We start from the raw sequence: 21,912 nt of genomic DNA on the forward strand, positions 1-21,912 counted from the left end.
TTGAGGAGTGACTTAGGAAAGCTAAATCTTATTTTTCAAATAGAGAGGTCTAAATGTGATGATAAACAGAAAGAATATTGAAGTTGTCAAAGATTTCATTTTCCTAGTTTCACAATCAACACTCATGGAAACAGCAGTCAAGAAACCAAATGATGTACTACATTAGGCAAATCTACTGCAAAAGAAAGATGTTACTTTGATGACAAAGGTGCGCCTGACTGAAGCCATGGTATTTTCAATGGCTTCAAATGCATGCATTTGAATTATAGTGTTGTCGAAGAATATTGTAAGTCTCATGGACTACCAAAAGAACAAATAAATTTGTTTAAAAGAAGTGCAGTCAGAATGCCCCTTGAAAGCGAGGATGGTGAGACTTTGTCTCAGATACTTTGGGCATGTTACCAGGAGGGACCAGTTCCTGGAAAAGGACATCATGCTTGGCAAAGTAGAGGGTCAGAGAAAAAGAGGAAGACCCCAATGAGATGGAGTCACACCGCGGCTGCCACAATACACTCAAACATGACAGTGTTGGTGAGGAGGGCGCAGAACCAGGCAGTGTTTCTTTCTGTTGTGCACAGGGCAGCTACGAATTGGAACAGATCAATGGCCCCTAACAGCAAAGTTGATGGTGGAGGAATGTGCTTATTATCTAGAGTTAAGGAAGTAACCAACAGAAGGCTAAAAATAGAAATGACACAGCACATAACCACCAACTCCTAAAATTCTATTAGAAATTGCCTTGGTAGGAGAGGGGCCTGAAAAGAAGGAAAAGGGGTGTGAGACAGCTGGGTTTCACCCTAACTTATCCCTGCATCTGACTGTTACTGCTGCACTGCTGTCTTGCAAACACACCACCCATGTTCCATCTGCAGAGCCAGGGGAGGGAGGATGGGCAGTGACAGCCAGGCAAGGCAACGTGGAGAAGGTGCTGTAAGCATGAGACAACACACACACAATGGAGGCTGTGTGTATCTGCCATGGACTTTAGTAGTACAGCGAAGAACTGCCACAGAACCTGACAGAGCAGAAGACAATTTGGCCTGTGCTGGGAGATCACAACAGGCACCCAGGACTGGGCCAAGGCCTCTACGTATCAGCACCTCTGGGTCAAGCTCAGATGGAAGGATGTTACAAGTGCCAGATGGCTACCTGAGTAGTCAAAGACATTTCTAGTCACTTTATGTGTTGGCAGTACCTCTAGAAGATCAAGAGAGGCATGCCCTAAAACCTAGCAATTTCACTCCTGTAAACAAGAACCCATGAATAAGAACATCTGTAAAATACAGAAACTAGAAATTCCATCAACCATAAATGGATGTCAGTTACAGCATCATCAGATAACAGAATACTACACAGCAATGAAAATTAGCCAACTATACTGCAACATGAAAAAGCTTATCATATATTAAATGTTCTTCACAGCGTGATTCATACTAGCAAATAACTAAAGATTAATTACTTACCAAAGCAATAAACCGTAGCACATAAAACACAGCATATGGGATTAGTCCCACAGTATCCTCTGTAATAACTGCTACAGGATAGTGTTTACTTGCCATCCTCACTAAGTTCTAAGTCCTTGAATGCAGGGACAATTTATTAATCACAAGTCTTTATTTTCCTTAGGACTCAGCAGACTGTAAAATTTAGTAAATGCTCAAGAACTTTTAATGACAAATTAAGCCAAGATTTTTGCTCCTTACAAAGAAAAAGGAATTGCCTTTAAAATATTTTTTCTCTGCCGGCAGGAATTTTTCCAACACAAAAGAGAAGCCTTACTTTATTGGTGCAGTAGCTCCTTCAACTCCTCCGAGCTCAGCAAGGGGAACAAGATCCCATTTAAAGTGCAGCCCCCAGTTGAACCCTCCTCGCACGATAGGAGACGAGCTGTACACAAGGGTGTCGGCACTGATGATGTCGATCACCGGGCACACCACGGTGTGAGGGTCCTGGTGGACAGCGGCTAGCAAAGGCTGCAGCCATGCCTCATTCACCTCACAGTGGCTATCGAGGAAAACCAGGACTTCTCCTGAAGGGACAGAACGAGAGACGTCTAACTCAGGTACTGCTACCAATTCAACAGGGGGCATGGTGGCTCATTAGACTAAGCACTGGACTGCTACCAAGGTCAGCAGTTCAAGCCCACCAGTTGCTCCGTGGGAGAAAGACGAGGCTTTCTCTTTCTGTAAAGATTTACAGACTCAGAAACCCTATCCAGGGTCGCTCCGAGTAGGAACCAACTCGATGGCACTGAACAAACCACCACCACCAATTCAGCCAGACAATGTATTTATCACTGCTCTGGTAGAGTAGGGTGTATGAGTCCAGCTGCTAACCTCACGGTCAGCAGGTGGAAACTACCAGCCATTTCTCGGGAGAAAGATGAGGCTTTCTGCTCCCGTAAAGATTTTGCTCTGGTAGAGTAGGGTGTATGAGTCCAGCTGCTAACCTCACGGTCAGCAGGTGGAAACTACCAGCCATTTCTCGGGAGAAAGATGAGGCTTTCTGCTCCCGTAAAGATTTGCAGCCTCGGAAACCCTATGCAGGGTCGCTATGAGTCGGAACTGACTCCATAACACATAACCACCACCGCCACCACCAGTCAAACAACAGGAGCCCTAGTGTGGCACTGTGGGTTAATGCACTGAACTGAAAGTCGGTTTGAGCCATAAGACCAGCATCTCAAGCTCACCAGCTGCTCTTTGGAAACCCTATACAGGGTCACTATGGGTCAGAACTGACTCAACAGCACTTAACAACAACACTCGAAACAATAGAACTCCTGGTGTGATGCTGTCTGATCGCACTGGACTGTGAACAACAAGGGTGGCAAATCAAACCCACTAGCTATTCCTCAGAAACCCTATTCCTTGGAAACCCTTGGAAACAGGGTGGCTATGAGTCAGAACCGACTCAAGGGCACTTAACAACAACACCAAACAATATTAAACCATGGCTTCTTACAAAGTGTAAACAAGGGAAGTTGTTTAGCCAAAAAATTTCGCCTGATATAATTGAAAAACATATACAAATAATACGTACAACAACTCAAGAAAAATCTAGAGACAATTTAGATTCTCTGTTAGAAAGAGTCAGGGTCCCACAGTAACAATTCAGTTCTTTGGGATGGCAGGTTTTGAGTGATTCAAGATGTTTTTATACAATCACAGTGACTACCTGTGTGTAGACATTTTTATTACAATTATTTAAATTATTTATAAATTTAGTATACAAGGGGGTTTCAGAAAGTTTGTGGACAAATTCCATTATCTTCTAATTCCATTGTTCCATCATCTTTTTGAAGTCTTCTCGTACATATTCAGAATACATTTCTCTGCCTGAATAAACAGAATAAGCCTGTTGGTTTTTTGTTGTTAGTGATTTTGTATTGTTGATTCAGAAACATCATTATAATGATCAATTATTGCTACAAGATGGCAATTCTCTTCAAAGTGAGCTGTGCATCTCTGGTCTGTAGTCTGGAAGTACCTACGAGGCTGGTGATGCACCTCTCTGCCCCCTTGGGCTCACCATGGACTCTGATGTGACTCCACTCCACATTCCCATTCACTAGCCTACGTTTCTAACCAGTTCTGTCTCAGTCTCCCAGCCTTCTTCGTCCTGGTGGTTCTTATTAGTCAACGGCATACACCTTCTTTTGAATTGTTGTTAAGTGCCGTTGAGTGGGTTCTAACTCATAGTGACCCTGTAAAGGGTTTCTGAGATGCAGCTGGTGAACGGGAATTGCCAACCTTGCAGTTCAAACCTATGTGCTTACCCAGCAGCGCCACCTCATGACTTCTTTCTAGTTAACAAAATCTAAATCATAAAAAGTTGATCCTGCATTTTTAACTTCTCTTGGTAACTTTGAGAAGAAAAGACAATTCCTCTGGTAACTTCAGGTTTATTCTGAGCCTTTGAGACACTTAGAACCTGATCTTTGGACAGCATTCTTCTTCTTCTAAACTTTTATTCATGAAATGCATGAGTTGCTTAAGCCTTCTATTTCAGTTAATGATTGTTGTTATTGTTATGTGCCGTGGAGTCGGTTCCGACCCATAGCGACCCTGTACAGGGTTTCCAAGGCTGTAAATCTTTACGGGAGCAGAACGCCTCATCTTTCTCCCGCGGAGCAGCTGGTAGTTTCGAACTGCTGACCTTGCGGTTCGTTAGCCCGATTCGTAACCGCTACGCTACCAGAACTCCTTCTCAGTTAATGATTTGTTGTTGTTGTTAAGTGCCATCGAGTAGGGTCCAACCCATAGCGACCCTGTACAGGGTTTCCGAGGGTGTAAATCTTTACGGGAGTAGAAAACCTCATCTTTCTCCCGCAGAGCGGCTGGTAGTTTTGAACCGCTGACCTTAAGGTTCGCAGCCCGATTCGTAACCACTACGAAGCTTTTCAATGATGACTGAATCAGTAATGTTGTTAAGTGTTTGTGATTGTCTTAAATTGGATATGAAACAGCAAATCGCGCACCAGCTGTCACTTAGTGGGGAAAGGCAAAATGTTCCGCATGAATATTACTGTGACATGAGATCAATTCAATCTTAGGTTCCTCTGAGGATGAAATACAAAGGGGCTTCAAAAAGTTCATGGAAAAATGGATTTAAAGAATAATGGAATTTTCCCACAGACTTTTTGAAACTCCTTCATATATTCATAGCTTTTCTTCATTCTAAAAGGGCTACTTTTTCAGTTAAAGCCAATTTACCTAAAGTAGGGAAGATTATACCTTGCTACAATGAATCTGCTAGCTTCCCAACAATAGGCTCCAAACAATAATATTTGGACAAAGAGCAACAAATAATAAAGAAAATAACTATTGTTAACTGAAAAAAAAACCAAAAACATAGTAACTATACTTGTAAGAATGTTTCAAGTGGCATAATCTTGAAAACACCTCACAATTTCAAAGTGGTCTTTAATTGCCACAAATAACTCAACATGACCATCCATTACAGCAAATCTGTATTTGACTAGAAAATTAAGAAAAGAAAATATCCTAAGTCCTGAATTCAGTTGGAATACATTTAAGGGATGGAGAGGAGGAAGAAAGATTCTGAACGGAGTGTCCTAATATTAATGGAACTTGTGGTATTAAAGGTGGGGGTGGTGGTGGCTAACATCATCAATGCCCTCAAGTCCATGTTGTTGTTGTTGTTGTTGTTGTTGATAGATGCCGTCGAGTCGGTTCCAAGCGGCTGGTGAGTTTGAACCACCAACCTTGTGCATGTCTGCATATCCCCACCAGGATTCCCCTTAAACCCTCGGAAATGGTTTATCTAGAAATGCATGGGAATTTGGTGCCCGCTGCTGTCACTGCTGGGGGGTGCAGGCCTGCGCCCTCCACATCCAGCAATTCCCTATAATCTCTGCTGTGGGACATTGGGTTTGGAGTTGTGAACAGGCCTTTCCCAAACGGAACAACTCATGCCCTTTTTCAAGTAGCAGAATTGCTCTGAGGGCCCGGCCCTGCCCTCCCCTCTCCCTCCCCCCCAGTCCTGTAGGGGCATGCCGACTGTAGTCAAACCTGTCGCGTGAGCCGCTCCAATCATCCTTCCGCGGATCAAGCCTTCACGCTTCCTATTCCTTAGTACCTTAGTGTTTCTAGGAAGGTGTTTTTGGACATATTCATCGAGCTCTCCTTTCAAATCATCTGAAAATAAGAGAGTCCCACAGTTACTCAAATCATTTGGAAGATAGCCAAAAAACATTTTTAGAGTTACTCTGGTGTTGTATTTGCTGTTGGTGTTAATTGCGGAAGGCTCGGTTAGGACTCATAGAAACTGTGTAGAGTTTCCGCAAAGTGGCTGGTGGGTGTGAACTTCCGACCTTGAGGTTAGCAACCCAGTACTTAATCTACAGCGCCACACCAGGACTCCAAAATTGTATTTGGCGCTTGCTAAAATCCACAACTAATTATCAAGTAACTATTACAAAACCTGCTGTATTTTAAAAGAATGTTGTCGCTTATCTAGTAAGGAAGGAGAAGAAAAAAAAATGAAGGGTAAGAGTTGAAATACGAGCCAAGAAGGATAATTATTTTTAAAACTACAAAATATTGAGTACCTCCCTAAGGAGCTTAACCTTAGTTACAGACTTGCTTCTACTTCAATAGACATGAGAACAAAACTTTATATAGGGAATGCTTCAGTTAAAATATCAATATTGAGTGACTAGATTGAGTGAACGAAGATCAGGTAACTGAGTTTAAGTCAGAATGAAATAAAAGTGCCTTTTACTTCAAGTAATTTATTAAGTCTTAGTTCATTTCAGAATGGTTTAGAAATAACTTCTATTGCCTCTTCGTTGTTGTTGTTAAGTGCAGAGGAGTTGGTTCCGCCTCATAGCAACCCTGTAGAAAGTTAGAAATTTTTTGTTTTTGTTGCTGAGAATATACACTGCACAACATACAAGGTTCTAGCTGTGTATGATCACATTTTCCAAGTTGTGTGACCATTCTCATCCATCTTCTGAGCGGTCCCTTCCCCATTTACACTGTTCTTTAATGTTGTTCCTATGAGATCCTTTGACTTGCTATTGTTATTTTGATCACCTAGAGATAGTTCTTCAGGAACCCTGGGGACAAAACAATCAAGCATATGGCTGCTAACCTACAGGCTAGGGGTTTGAACCCACCAGCTGCTCCGCAGAAAGACCTGGCAGTCAGCTTCCACAAAGATGTACAGGCTTGGAAACCCAGTGGGTGGTTCTTCTCTGTTCTACAGGGTAGCAAGAGATTGGAAACTCCTCTATAGCCATGGCTTTCATTTGGTTTTATTTAAATCTTAAAAGAGCACAATGCTTTGATCAGAACTTGACTAGAAGAAGAAAGAAGAGGGGAAAAAAAGAGTAATCTGCTACAATTTGATGAACTTGTCCTATACTTATGGACGTAGGAGCTCAAAAGAGGGAACAAGTCTTTACAGCGAGGATCATTCCCACCCCCTCGGTACACAGGCTTAACAAGGACAGGCAAGTTAGACATTGGCTACACATAATGGGAGGGTTGCTAGAAAGGCAAGAAGTTGTCATTGAAGTTGTCAAGGACTTCATTCTTCTTGGATCAACTATTAACACTCATGGAAGCAGATCAAACAACGTATTAAACTAGGCAAATCTGCTGCACAAGACACCTTTTTAAAGTGTTGAAGAGCAAAGATGTCAGCTTGAAGACTAAGGTGCGCCTGACCCAAGCCATGGTATTTTCAATAACCTCATATACATGCGAAAGCTGGACAGTGAATAAGGACGACCATAGAAGAATTGAGATGCATTTGAGTTATGGTATTGGAGGAGAATATTGAAAGTGCCATGGGCTGCCTATAGAACCAACAGATCTGTGTTGGAAGAAGTGCAGCCAGAGTGCTGCTTAGAGGCCAAGATGGCCAAACTTCATCTCTCATACTTCAGACATATTGTCAGGAGGGACCAGTCACTGGAGAAGGATATCATGTTTGGTAGGGTGAAGGGTCGGAGAAAAAGAGGAAGACTACTTGGCCAAACAAGATGGACTGGCCAAGTGGCAACATCGATGGACTCCAGCGTGGTAACAATAGTGAGGCTGGCCCAGGATAGGGCAGTGTTTCGTTCTGCTGTGTGCATAAGGTTGCTATGGGTCGGTACTGACTCAATGGCACCTAACAACAATAACAACAAAGGCAGACTGGCTTACAAGCTTTCAAGAGGGAGCCTAGATTCAGAGGGTGCAGAGGGAAGGTAGAATCCCCACTGAGGTTTCCAACCTGTCTGGACAGGGCTTGATGAAAGGAGATGGGGATAAGACTCTTCTGGTTCAATAGTGAATAATTGCCATCAGGACTGACAGTGAGGGTTGGAAATGTAAAGATAGACGTTTTGTAACAAAAGGAGGGGAGTGGTTGATTTGGCAGTTCAGGAGCAGAGGTCCCTAGGACCATCAAGAGAGAAGAGCAGGGTGCAGGACCTTATCCAGAGAAGCAGTAATGCCAGAGATGGAGGCAGAGATGATGACATGGAGAGCTGGAGCGGCTGGGGACTTTAGACCCAGGGAGGGAAAGGGGGTGTGTGCTGGCGGCCGGGGGGCAGGCTTGCGGGGTTGTTTGATGATACATGGAGGGGATTTTAACCATTGCAATGAAAGGAAATACCATAGAATGAATGTAAAACTAATGTTCTCCCATGTAAACTATCACATAATTTATAATAAAAACTTGAAAAAACAGAAAAGAGCACAATGCTTAAGATAGCCATTCTTTACTAGTTTAGCTAAACTATTGTTGGTTTTAAGAAGACTTCAGGGGATATTTTTGATTTGTGGTTTAAAGATTATCTCAGGGGTTCATCCAGTTTCTTTGACTCCAGAAAGTCTAAAGTCCAGGAAAATGGTAAATTCTGTTCTGTAAGTTTTGGTTTTTTATTAACTTTCCCTAGTTTTCCCTTGTGCAGTGGCAATATTGAGAGCTCTGCTGCCCTTCGGCTCAGTGTCCACCTTCCACCACTCGGTGTATTTAAGTGCAAAGTCAAGCGCATGGGCATACTGATTCTGTTCTTGGCAGAAAAGGTTTCTGTGAGTGCATGAATAAAAGACGCAATCAGCTTACAGTTTACTGTTGTATTTCTGCAGCTTGTTGCAATGAGGACAGAACACGGGAGCCATGTAGGCTAGGATTTAACTTCAACTCTACCTCTAAACAGCTATGGGATCTTGAGCAAACTTCCTAATTTGCTTCTTGAAAAATGGGGATATGAGCAGACTTACAAGGTTCCTGAGAACTGAATGAATAAATGTGCAAATAAAAGCACAAAACATTCTGCTGTGTGTGCATGAAACAGTTCTTAGCAAGAATCTATGTTGAAGTAAACAAAAGTGTATAAAACACTGGCATTTATGTCTAAAATTGAATTCAGAGATCTTGTAAGCCAAACCTTTCAATTTATGTATAGGGAAGCTGAAGACAAATGGAAGCTGCTTGAACTTTTATATAATTATTTTATTACTGTTGTTATTCTGTGTTCTTGAGTCAGTTCCAATTCTAAGCGACCCTGTATAGGGTTTCCAAGGAATGACTGGTGGGTTTGAATCACCAACCTTAAGGCTAACAGTCCAGTGCTTATCCTACAGCCGCCACATCAGGACTTCATTATATTATTGGCATCACCATAATTAGCAGAGTCCTGGTGTGGTGTTGTGGGATAAAGTCAATTTGAACCACAAGGTCGGATGTTCAAGCTCACCAGTCGCTCCTCCGAAACCCTATTCATGGCCACTATGGGTCGGAACCAACTCGATGGCACTTAACAACAACCATAATTAGCACATCTACAATGTTTATACTGACTATTTAATAGGTATCTCTTTTTTTTTTTAAGTTACAGAACACTTGGTAGTGAAAACAGAAATAGTAAAAAAATTAAAAAGGGTTTAAAAAATCCATACAAAATATTTCCATGCTTTTCTTTTCCAGAAATGCAAACAGTTAACTAATTGTTCTTCTCTTTAAGTTAATCCATAGAGAAAAGAATTTAAAAGTATTGCTAACACACAGTTATAATAGAAAACTTGAACTGATTATATCTATATTAGGATAATCTGTAAAGAATTCAATTTAGAAAATCCAGAAAACTGAGTCATACAGAATAACTTACTTCTTTTAGCAGTCACCTGGACACAGGGCTACAAAGGAGTATACTTTAGCTGGCTGTGGTTCCCCTCCTGTCACCACTATTGTCACAAAATGAATCAAATTATCATTGAATTCATCCAGAAACTTTTACAGGAAACTTATATGCACAGCTCTATTTGGGTTGCACAGAAAATTCAGAGTTCTGTGATATATGAGGGTGAGTCAAATATTATTCTCACTCTGGCTGTAGAATTTATTTTAATCAACTTTGAGAAAATACAAATGCATAATTTTTTGGCATAATCACCTTGATTTAAATATACTCTGTCCATCTGTCAATAAGGAATTCATATTCCCTTAAAAAAATGAGCTGCGAGCTAGGAATGCATGGCTGTCTTCACTTCTTCATCAGAGGTGAATCTTCTTCCTCGAAGTGCTAATTTCAGGGGACCAAACTGGTGAAAGTCCAATGGAGCAACATCAGACTATAGGGAGGATGCTTTAACACCTCAGAACAAAGTTTTTTTCAGAACGTCAACAGTGTGAGCAGAGGTGTGCAGATGTGCACTGTCATGCAAGATCACAATGCCCTTGGATAGCAGTTCTCTGTGTTTAATCTGAAGTTTAGGCTTCAGCTCTTCAGTGAGCATCTCACTATGATGAGCACTGTTGACTGCTGAACCTTTTTCCTGACAGTGTTCCAACACTGGCCCTTGAGAATTCCAGAAAACTGTAAGCATCAATTTTCCAGCTGAAGGTTGACTTTTGAAGTTTTTTTGGCCTGCAACTGAGGATGTTTCCATTCCAAACTCCACTGTTTACTCTCAGTGATGAATTCATGTCTCGTTACCAGTAACGATTTTTTAGAAGAAAATTTTCCCTTCCTTCGAGTACCAGTCCAAATATTGTTTGTAGATGTCCAACCGCTTCTGTTTATGCTCCTACGTGAGTTGTTCCGGTATCCATCTCACACAAACTTTTCAAAACCCAAGTCTGTCGTGGATTATTTCATAGGCAGAGGCACAGCTGATTTGCAAATGATTTGCCACATAATTCACAGTCACTCGCCTATTCGAATAGAATCATTTCACGTGCACGCTTAATGTTGCCATCAGCTGTGCACGTGGACAGGTGTTTTAATGTACAAATAATTTTTGCCTCACCCTCGCAGACACTTACATACCCAGCCAATTTGTTTAAAAAAAAAAAAAAAAAGTTTTATTGTGAATTGAATGGAGATTTACAGAGCAGTTCATCAGTTTTACATTCAACAAATCATACGCTGCTTCATCTCAATGACTGCCTTTCCTTCACTGTAACATTAGTCTTCCTCCGGCCCCCTGTGATTCTTGTTACACCATCATTCCCAACTCTTCTCTGCCAATTTATAATCTAATACATTAAAACATATAGCATAAACATGCCATATTAATGAAACACAGAATCTCTACTAGGGAAGTTCAGGGGGGAAGATGCCTTCGTCTGAGATATTGAAAGACTGAAAGAAACAAGGATGGTGGGACCGCCAGCGGCTCTCCCAGCAGAATTCGAGGGAGGGCCCCTCACATGACAGGAAGGCAGGTATACACCATGGATTCCAACTCATAGCAACCCATAGGACAGAGGAGAATTGTCCCACAGGATTTTCAAAGCTGTAAATCTTTACAGAAGCAGACTGCCGCATTTTCTCCTGTGAAGCAGCTGGTGGGTTTGAACTGCTGACCTTGCAGTTAGCAGCCCAACATGTGACCCGCCATGCCACCAGGGCTCCTTTCCTTGAAGAAAAATATCCTCCTTCCCAAAACAAAACAAAACAGACCCACTGCTCCTGAGTCCATTTCGACTCATAGCAACTCTGTAGGACAGAATCCAACGTCTCTGTCGCGTCAGTACATGCGCAGACCTTTCTCCCTCAGAGCGACTACCTGGCAATTAGCAGCCCAATGTTTAACCCACAGTGTCTTGGTGTGGCGCTGTAGGATAAGCACTGGATCGCAGGGTTGCTGATTCAAACTCACCAGCTGCTCCTTAGAAATCCGACATAAGGTTGCTATGAGTCAGAAGCAAATCAACAGGAGCACACAGCCTAATTTTTCTCCTGCTGAGCCGATGGTGGGTTTGAACCAGCAACCCTGTAGTTAACAGTCCAGTGCTTATCCTACAGCCCCGGAAAGTATCACAAGCCTGCTATGCACTGAATTGTATTGGGACCTTAACCCCTTTGCCTGTGGATGTAATCCCATTTGGTAACAGCTGTTTCTTTGTTATGTTAACAAGGCCAATCAATGGCAGGCGTGTCTGAGACATTAAGAGCAGATTAGGCACAGAAGCAAGCAAGCACAAATGAGAGACAGATGGCATGTGGAGATTGCCAAGGAACTCAAGAAGAATGCTGAGCTGAGTCTTCACCTAGAGCCTGAGCCCCTGAATTCAGACTTGTAGCCTCCTAAACTCCATGGGAACATAGTGGTTACGTGTCGAGCGGCTAATCTCAGGGTCAGTAGTTTGAAACTACCAGCTGTTTCGCGGGAGAAAGATGAGGCCTTCTGCTCCCCTAAAGATTTATAGCCTCAGAAACCCTTTGCAGGGTCGCTATGAGTCGGAATCAACTCCACATCACGCCACCACCACCCTACTCTGAGGACCTAACATTCTGTTCATTCAAGATATCCACGTGTGTTAATTCTGTGACAGCAATATCCCCAAACCATTATTTTAAAGATTAATTTGATGGTTCCATATGTTGGCCCTATGTAAAAGTTACTCTAGCAGCCCACAGAGCCTTGCTGTGGTATTGTAGGATAAGCAGTGGGCTATTAATCTCAAGATCAGTGGTTCAAACCCACCAGCCGCTCCTTGGAAACCCTATCCAGGCGTCACTGAGTATAACAACAAAGCAGCCCACAAGTAAAACCAGAATGTCAATGATGGTAATAGCTTCAGACAAAGGAAGACTAAGCAGGAAGTATTGGATGATTGATGGAAGAAGGAGAATGAAGCGTAAAGAAGAAAGAAGAGGATGTTATTTCGGAGCATTTAGACAAGGGTAGGAGTCCTGGTGTGGCGCTGTGGGCTAATACGTCAGACTGCAAAGCCGTTTGAACTGCAAAGTTGGTGGTTCAAGCTTACCAGCTGCTCCTTGGAAACCCTACACAGGGTTGCTATGGGTTGTTATTGACTTGATGGCACTTAACAACAACAACAGACAAGGGTAAGTAGGAGATTTATAAAATGAGGATGAAGAGTTATTTTGGGTGAGAAAGATGATGTGCAATGTTTCAGATTTATAAATTTTAAACTGGCAGTGGACACTCTTGTGAAAAAAATCTTTTTAGGAAGCAGAAATACAGAACTGGACCACAAGTGAGGCATTAGAGTTAGAAATAATCTATGTGGCCTTATCAAAACACATTTTAGCTGACAATAAGAAAGTGATTGAGGGTATGGGTAAAGAAGAGAACCTTGGGGACTTTTCATGTTCAGGAAAGGGAGCTAAAGGAAGACACTGAACCAACCACTCTGGAAAGCCAAAAAGCTGGAGAATAGTGAAGTCACAAAACTTCTGTGAGAAATTATACTGAAAAGATAATTCCATTTTAATACAGTGTTGACTTGGTTCCTTTTTATACGTGTATTAGGAGTTCAGGGGTAATTCATCCCCTATTTCTCTGCTCCCCTCCCTAAGAGCTGCTGTTGTGTGCAGTCAGAACCAGTTTGACTTCTTGTTGCTAAGTACTTGAATTGGCTCTGGTAGTGTAGTGGTTAAGAATCGGGCTGCGAACCTTAAGGTCAGCAGTTAGAAACTACCAGCTGCTCCGCAGGAGAAAGAAGAGGCTTTCTGCTCCCGTAAAGATTTAACAGCCTCGGAAACCCTGTACATGATCACTATGGGTCAGAACCGACTCGACGGCGTTTAACAACAGCATAGCAATCTGTGTACAGTTTCCAAGGAGGGCTGTGCTTAGTAGTTAGCTTGTGCTTAGTAGTCCAGCGGTTATCCTACAGTGTCACACCTGTAGTAACCCTAATAGGATAAAGTACAATGGCCCAATAGGGTGACACGGTGGAATAAGCACTGGACTGCTAACAGCAAGGCGGGCAGTTCAAATTTACCAGTTGCTCGTTGGAAACCCTATACAAGGTTACTATGAGTGAGAACCAAGTCGACAACACAATGTTTACAGGAGTAGGTAGTCAGGTCTCTTCTCCTGTGAAGATGCTTATGGGTTTGAGCCACTGACCTTTCAAGTTAGCAGTGGAATACTAAAACATACACACACACACACACACATATATATATATATATTTAGATGTATTGCCTTAGGCTAATAATCTATTAATTGGCCTATTATCTTTTGGGGGCTGTCCTGTGTTCCGTATAAATTATAGAGAACACCCACTTGGTTTTTTTTAACTTTTTATTGTGAATTTTACACTGAAGATTGACAGACAAGATCATCTGTTTCACAGTCAACAAATCATACACTTTGTCTTAGCTTAGTGACTGCAATCTCCTCCATGGAACAACAGTTGTCCCGCATCCTCCCTGTGGTTACCCATGTATAAACATCCTCTTCAAATGCTTATATATTTGGGGGCTATATAATAAATACATATCCCACTCTTGCTCCCACACCCTGTGTCTCTATCCATGTATCTACACACAGAACACTGTTGTGCCGAGGTTGTGTATACATCACTATTTACCTGTGTCCCTTTAGCGCTTGCCTACCTCCCTGTGTCTTCACCTGTCTTCATCATTCTTCTGCTAACTTTCCTCTTTTTGTATATTGCCAGGGTCTTGGTGTGGTACTGTAGGATAAATGCTGAAATACAAGGTCAGAGTTCAAACTCACTGGCCTCTTTTTGGAAACCACATATAGGGTCGCTATGAGTCAGAAGTGACTTGACAGCACTTAACAACATCATCATCTGAGTTACATGTGTCTACCCTCCAGCCAGTGAATTACTCTTCATTCCCTCCCACCTCCAGTAACCATAAAAAAAAACATCTTTTATATGAAAACCTTTTCTGGAGTTTTATAATAGTGGTCTCACTGGGGTCCTTCTACATTGCTGGTAGGATGTACAGTGGTTCAGCCACTCTGGAAAACAGTATGGCGCTTCCTCAGAAAGTTGGAAACAGAAATATCTCATGACTCAACAATCCCTCTACTTGGGATATATCCACAAGAAAACTGATGTTCATCGCAGCATTATTCACAATAGCAAAAAGATGGAGACAGCCTAAGCGTCCATCAATGAAAAAATGAATTTACAATAGTGGTCTCATACAATATTTGTCCTTTTGTGATTGACTTCTTTCACTCAGCATAGTGTCTTAGTGTCTTCCAGGTTCATCCATGTTATGAGAGGTTTTGCAGATTTGTCCTTATTCTTCAACCTTGCAAAATATTTCATTGTGTGTATGTGCCAGAGTTAGTTTATCCACTCTTCCATGGATGGCATTTAGCTGTCTCCATCTTTTTGCAGTTATGAATAGTGCTGTGATGAACATCAACGTGCATATATCAGCGCATGTCCTGGCTCCTGTTTCTTATGGAAACCTATCAAGTAGAAGGATTGTGTGGTTATAGGGTATTTCTATTTCTAACTTTCTGCGGAAGCATCATACTGTTTTCCAGAGTGGCTGAACCATTTTAAAGTCCCACCAGCAATGTAGGAGGGTCCCAGTCTCTCCACATCCTCCAGCATTTGTTGTTTTGTGTTTGTTTTTTTGAACTTTGCTGGTGTGAGATATCTCACTGTTGTTTTGATTTGCATCTCTTGGGGTCACTATGAGTTGGAATCGACTCAATGGCATTTAACAACAACAACAATGGCTAATGGGACTCTTGGTGTGGCGCTATAGGATCAGTACTGGACTGCAAACTCCAACGTTGAAGCTCAAAATTACCAGGTGCTCCTCAGAAACCCTATACAGGGAGATGGAACCCACTTGAGGGCACTTAAAATCAACAATGGCTAATGATCGTGAACATTTTTTCATGTTTGTTGGCTGCCTGAATGTCTCCCATGGTGAAGTGTGTGTTCATGTCCTATGCCCATTTTTTAATTGGGTAGTTCGTCTTATTCTTATAGAGGTGGTTTTTATAATTATATACATATATATATATAAATTTTAGGGATTAGTCTGTTTTCTGATATGTTGTTGCAAAAATTTTTTTCTCAATCTTTTTACTCTTTTGGTGAAATTTTTGATGCAGATAAGTGTCTAATTTTTAGGAGGTCCCTATCATCTGTTTTATCGTCTGCTGGTGGTGTGGTAATTTTTGGTAGTGCACTGATGCCATGTAATAGAGCCTCTAAGTTTGTCCCTATTTTTTTCATTCATGATCTTTATAGTTCTCGGTTTGACATTTAGATCTTTAACTCATGCTTTGCTTGTTTTTGTATATGGTATGAGATCTGGGTCTTATTTCATGTTTCTGCAATGGATTACCAGTTTTGCCAGCACCATTTTTTGAAAAGACTATCTCTTCCCCACTTAATATATTTTGGCCCTTTTTCAAAGATCAGCTGACTGGATGCGGATGGATTTACCCTTGGGTTCTCAATTCTATTCTGTTGATGTATGTATGTTTCATTGTACCAGTACCAGGCTGTTTTGACCACTGTGGCTGTGTAATAATTTTGAGATCAGGGAGTGAGAGGCCTCCAACTTGGTTCTTCTTATTAAGCAGTGCTTTGCTTATCTGAGGTCTCTTTCCTTTCCATATAAAGTCCATGATTGTTTTTTCCATCTCTTTAAAGAATGGTGTTGGAATCTGGATTGAGATTGTGCTAGATCTATAGATTTCTCTAGGTAGTGGTGAAATTTTCACGCTGCTAAGTTTTTCTATCCATGAACATGCTATATTCTTACATTTTTGTAAGTTTCTTTTGGTTGTTTGTAGTAATGCTTTGCCATTTGCTTTGTATCAGTCTTTTGTTTCTCTGATTATATTTATTCCTAAGTAATTCATCTTTTGGTTAGCTATTGTAAATGGTATTGTTTTCCTAATTTCATTTGCAGACCTGTCTTCATTAGTGTATAAGAATACAATGAATTTTTGTATGCTGATCTTGTACCCTGCCACTTTGCTGAATCTTTCAAAGGGCTCTAGTAATTTTCTTGCTGAGTCTTTGGATTTTCTCTATATAGGCTCATACCATCTGCAAAAAGAGAGAGTTTTACTTCTTTGCCAATTTGTTGTTGTTATGTGCCGTGGAGTCAGTTCCGACTCTTAGCTACCCTGTACAGGGTTTCCGAGGCTGTAAATCTTTATGGGAGCAGAAAGCCTCATTCTTTCTCCCACGGAACAGCTGGTAGTTTCGAACTGCTGACCCTGAGGTTAGCAGCCCGATTCGTAACCACTACGCTACCAGACCTATAATGCAAGAAAGGGAAATTAAATGGATCCAAATCTTTGTCAATTTGGATGCCTTTAATTTCCCTTTATTGCATTATAGGTCTGGCTAACACTAACAACACAATATTGAATAGGAGTGGTGATAAAGGGCATCCTTGTTTGGTTCCTGTTTGCAAAGGGAATGCTTTCAGTTTCTCTCCATTGGCTGTTGGATTTGTATATATGCTCTTAATTACGTTGAGGAATTTACTTTCAATTCCTATTTTGTTGAGTATTTTTATCAGGAATGGGTGTTGCAGTTTGTCAGATGCCTTTCCTGCATCAATCAACATGATCATGTGGTTTTTTTTTCCTTTGTTTTATTTATATGGTGGATTACATTGATTCTTTTTCTAATATTGAACTATCCCTGCATCTCTGGAATGAATTCAATTTGGGCATGATTTATTATTTTGTGATATAGTGTGGAATTCTATTTGCTAGGATTATGTTGAGAATTTTTGCATCTATGTTCAAGAAGTGTAAGGACCAAACTGATTTTGCCTACCTAGAAACTGCTTGACTAAACTCTAGTCAGGCTCAGGAAAGCATTTTAAATAGACAAGGCCTCAGTTATTAGTTCCCTCCAGAGGCAAGGTCAATCTCCATTCTGTACATTAGCCTGAACACGTCCTCTAGCTCCAAGAATATGATATATGCATAAATAGCCAGGCAGCTCAAGGCCAGAGGCCAGATGTTTTCCTTTACCCTAGCCTAAGAACAAAGACCACCAGTCCTGACCAATTAAACTGTAACATCTCATAGTTTGCCAATTGTTAACCAATCCAAAGATTGTAAAGCTGAGAAACCTGAGCTGTTTGAAAATTCTATAAAAACCCTGCAGACAATGAATTCGGGGCTCTTTCCCTATTTCGAAATGTCGGATAAGGTTAGAGACCTGGCTCGAGCTTGATTAAACAACCCTTATGTATTTGCATTGGTACATGGCTCCTGGGTGGTCTTTGGGGACCCTGAATTCTGGGCATAACAGAAGGATATCGATCTACAATTTTCTTTTTTAGTGATGTCATTGCTTGTGTTTTGGTACAAGGGTTGTACCAAATGTATTTTTATTTGGGAGTTTTCCACCCTTTTCTATGTTCTGAAATAGAGTAAAATTGGAGTCATTTCTTCTCTGAACATTTGGTAAAATTCACCAGTCCAGTCATCTGTGCTCGGACTTTTTTTCTTTTGGGAGGTTTTCAATTACCTGATGAATTTCTTTTTTTGTTACAGGTTTGTTCAAGTTTTCCCTTACAGATAGCTCTTAAAAGAGCATAGTGCTCAAGGTAGACTTTTTTTTACTAGCCTAGCTAAACTATTGTTTGGTTTTATGAAGATTTCAGGGGATGGTTTTGGTTTCAGGTTTAAAAATTCTCTCAGGACAATTGTTTCAGGAGTTCATCAAGCCGTCTGAAGTACATGAGAATTTGAAATTCCGTTTTGCATTTCCTCCTTTTTGATATGCTGTATATATTCTTGAAAACAACAAAATAAAACTTAAAATAATAGCAAAGCACCCAGGAAACAGTCTAGCAGAGTGGATAAAGGCTGGTCCTGGAGCCAAAACACCTGGAGGTGAATTCTGGTTTCACCCATTATAAGATGTGTGACCCCAAACACCTAACTCATTCTCTCTGTATCTTCATTTTCTTTCCAGCAATTGTTCATTCATGGGCAGCACTGAGCAGTGCCTCGTGCTGCATATAAGCAAGTGAAAACACTGACCATTTGCCAGGCACTTTTGCCTTTTTGCCCCAGAGTGATCCCTCAGTTCTGGGCATCCTCCAGTTACATTTTGTAGCAACTGGTGAATAATCTAGAAAAATTTAGTCCTTCCTCTTTTCTGTTAATCCAATGTTAAGGAAATTATTGGTCACTGGAATCACTACATGTCAACTCCCTCTTATCCCTTATACCAAGCCTCCCCATATCTACCTCATGGTTCATACCTCTGGGCAAACAGTGAGAGTCAGCAAGGCATACAAATGAAAGGATTCATCATAGAGCTTCAGCTAATATTTTTTAAGTGATAGTGTTTGAAGCAGACAAAAATAGGGTATGTTGTTGTTGCTAAATGCCATCGAGTCAGTTCTGGCCCATATCAACCAATGTATAGGACTTCCGGGGAGCAGTTGGTGAGCTTGAACCGCCGACATTGCAGTTCAAACTGACTTTGCAGTTGCACGCATTAGCCCACAGCACCATACCAGGACTCCAATAACAGTATGGGTTTAATAAATTATGGTACATCTCAATTGTGCTACCATAAATATCATAAATTCTCTTAACAACATGGAAAACCACTTAGATACAATATAAGTGGGAAAAAAACTTGAACGTTGTCAGTAATTAAAACATAAAAGATTCATGTTTTTATGTACTCTAAATGAAGTAATTGTGGGTGACTGACGCTCTATTTTCCACATGTTCTGTACAGTGTGCATTCATATTACTTTTCTTATGAGAAAAAACCCAGGCAGCCCTGGAGTATGAACAAGATCCATTCCTAACTGTGTCTTTAAGAATTTGTATGTAAGTGAGAACAGGTACATATGGTTCTTAATTGACTAGTGTTGTTAAGCACTATGAGTCAATTTCAACTCATAACACAAGAAAAGGTTTCAAGCCTCTTCAATGATGTCAAAGCTGCACATGTGGCAAGTGAAGATGATGGTGATGAAGAATTTGGTGTGAGGTTGATTCAACCATTTCAAAAGTAGGACAAATTTACACAAATTAAAGGGCAAGTAGGAGCTGTCATACAGCAGACATTCATAATCCAGGAACTGTCTGTACATGGATCCACAAGGAACTTGTGTTTAGAAGATATTTCAAAATCTTCAAAACAGATTTCCCCCAAGTACCAGTTTTCACAATATATAAGATTATCTCTTGTTCAGTTTTACTATTCCTCTGCTTTGTTGAGTAACTGATATAAGTTTGGATTCTATTATTTTATTTTCAGTTGAATAATATGGTACCTCCTATAGGGTAAGTCCTAGTGTGGTACTGCAGGAGAATGTGCTGTACTGACGATCAGTTTAAACCTCAAGGTTGGCAGTTCAAACCTACCAAATACTCCTCACAGACCCTACACAGGGTGCTATTCATCAGAACTGACTTGACAGCACTTAACAACAACATAGGATACGCACTGGAGTGCTAAGAGCAAAGCAGGCAATTCAGACCCTCCAGCCACTCCTGGAAACCCCCTACACGGTCGCTAAGTCGGAACTGACTTGACAGCACTTAACAACACATTGTAACATAACCCTGGTGTGGGGCTATAAACTAAGCACTGGACTGATAACCACAAGGTCAGCGAGTCAAACTTGTCAGCGGTTAAAACCCATCAGTCATTCCTCAGAAACCCTTGTCACATCGCTATGAGTTGGGACCGACTTGATGACACTTAGCAGCAACATTATGAGTCAGAATCGACTTGATGGCACTTCACATCACAACACAACCCAACACAGCATAACATAGATCAAGGAACCCCAGTGGCATTGTAGGATAAGCCCTAAACTGCTAACCACAGAGCGGCAGTTCAAACCCACCAGCAGATCCATGGGAGAAAGATGAGGCTTTCGGTTGCTGCAAAGATTTACAGCCTCGGAAACATTATGCAGGGCCCATATGACTTGGAAGTGACGCAATGGCAGTGAATTTTATAGATCAAATTGTAAAACATTCTCCAGGAATTCCTTTAGTGTTTTTAAGGGTGAGAGAAGGAACTTTATGGCACAGTGTTAAACGCTTGGCTATTTAACTGAAAGGTTCGTGGTTCAAACCCACCGGTCACTCTGCAGGAGAGAGATGTGGGAGTATACTTCCACAAAGATGGGGCAGGTCTTCTCGGTTCTAAAGGGCCACTATAAGTCAGAATTAACTCAACAACAATGGGCTTTATGGGTTAAACAATATAATGTTTCAAATAAAAATGATCGGAATGCAATTCACAAACATCACAGATGAATGAAAACTGAATGAAAAAAGCTAATCTCAGATAGTCACATAACTTTCATGAAATGATAAAATTATGGAGCTGGGGAACCGATTAGTGGTTGTCAGGGGTCCGGGCTAGTGGGCTGAGGGGGTGGTGGGCGTCGAAAGCGGCAATGGGAGGGAGCTATGTAGTGATGGTACAGTTCTGGATTTTGACTGCACTGTGTTTACATGAATCTACACGTGGGATATCTGGTAGCATAGTGGTTACGAATTGGGCTGTGAACCACAAGGTCAGCAATTCGAAACTACCAGCTGTTCCGCGGAAGAAAGAGGAGGCATTCTGCTCCCGTAAAGATTTACAGCCTTGGAAACCCTGTACAGGGTCGCTGTGAGTCGGAACCGACTCCACGGCATATAACAACAACAACAACACGTGGGATAAAGTGACAAAACCATACACATATGGTACCAACTCCAAACTCTTGATTTTGATATTGTACTGTACTTATTACAAATGAACCATTGGGAGAAAGTGGGTAAAGGGAATATAGTATCTCTTGGTAACTTAGCTGACAATCTACAAAAAAAGTCCACCCTCACAGCCATTGAATAGATGCCGATTCATAATGACCCTAGATAGGGTTTCTGAGACTGTAAATCTGTATGGGAGCAGACACATCTTTCTCCCTCAGAGCTTCTGGTGGGTTTGAACCATTAACTTTATCGTTAGCAGTACAGTGCTTATCCTATAGTGCCACCAGGTTTCCTTATAGTTACTTCAAAATAGATAGTTGTTTTTTTAAAGGAAAGCCAAGATGTAAGGACCAAACTGATTTTACCTGATTTTGCCTACCTAGAAACTGCTTGACTAAACTCTAGTCAGGCTCAGGAAAGCATTTTAAATAGACAAGGCCTCAGTTTTTAGTTCCTTCCAGAG

General features: G+C 41.3%; 1 protein-coding gene across 1 annotated transcript in view; it reads right to left on the reverse strand.

The window, feature by feature from the left end:
- GALNT11 (UDP-N-acetyl-alpha-D-galactosamine:polypeptide N-acetylgalactosaminyltransferase 11 (GalNAc-T11)) overlaps positions 1-21,912 on the reverse strand; it is a 63,857-nt gene that overhangs the window by 19,056 nt on the left and 22,889 nt on the right. Inside the window, exons 5-6 of the mRNA XM_006873670.1 lie at positions 5,535-5,660; positions 1,780-2,029 (exon numbers count right to left, since the gene is read on the reverse strand). Coding sequence (XP_006873732.1) covers positions 1,780-2,029; positions 5,535-5,660 — 376 coding nt within the window. The remainder of the gene's footprint in view (positions 1-1,779; positions 2,030-5,534; positions 5,661-21,912) is intronic.

Source organism: Chrysochloris asiatica, unplaced genomic scaffold, assembly GCF_000296735.1.
Source record: "Chrysochloris asiatica unplaced genomic scaffold, ChrAsi1.0 scaffold00249, whole genome shotgun sequence".
NCBI lineage: Eukaryota > Metazoa > Chordata > Mammalia > Afrosoricida > Chrysochloridae > Chrysochloris > Chrysochloris asiatica.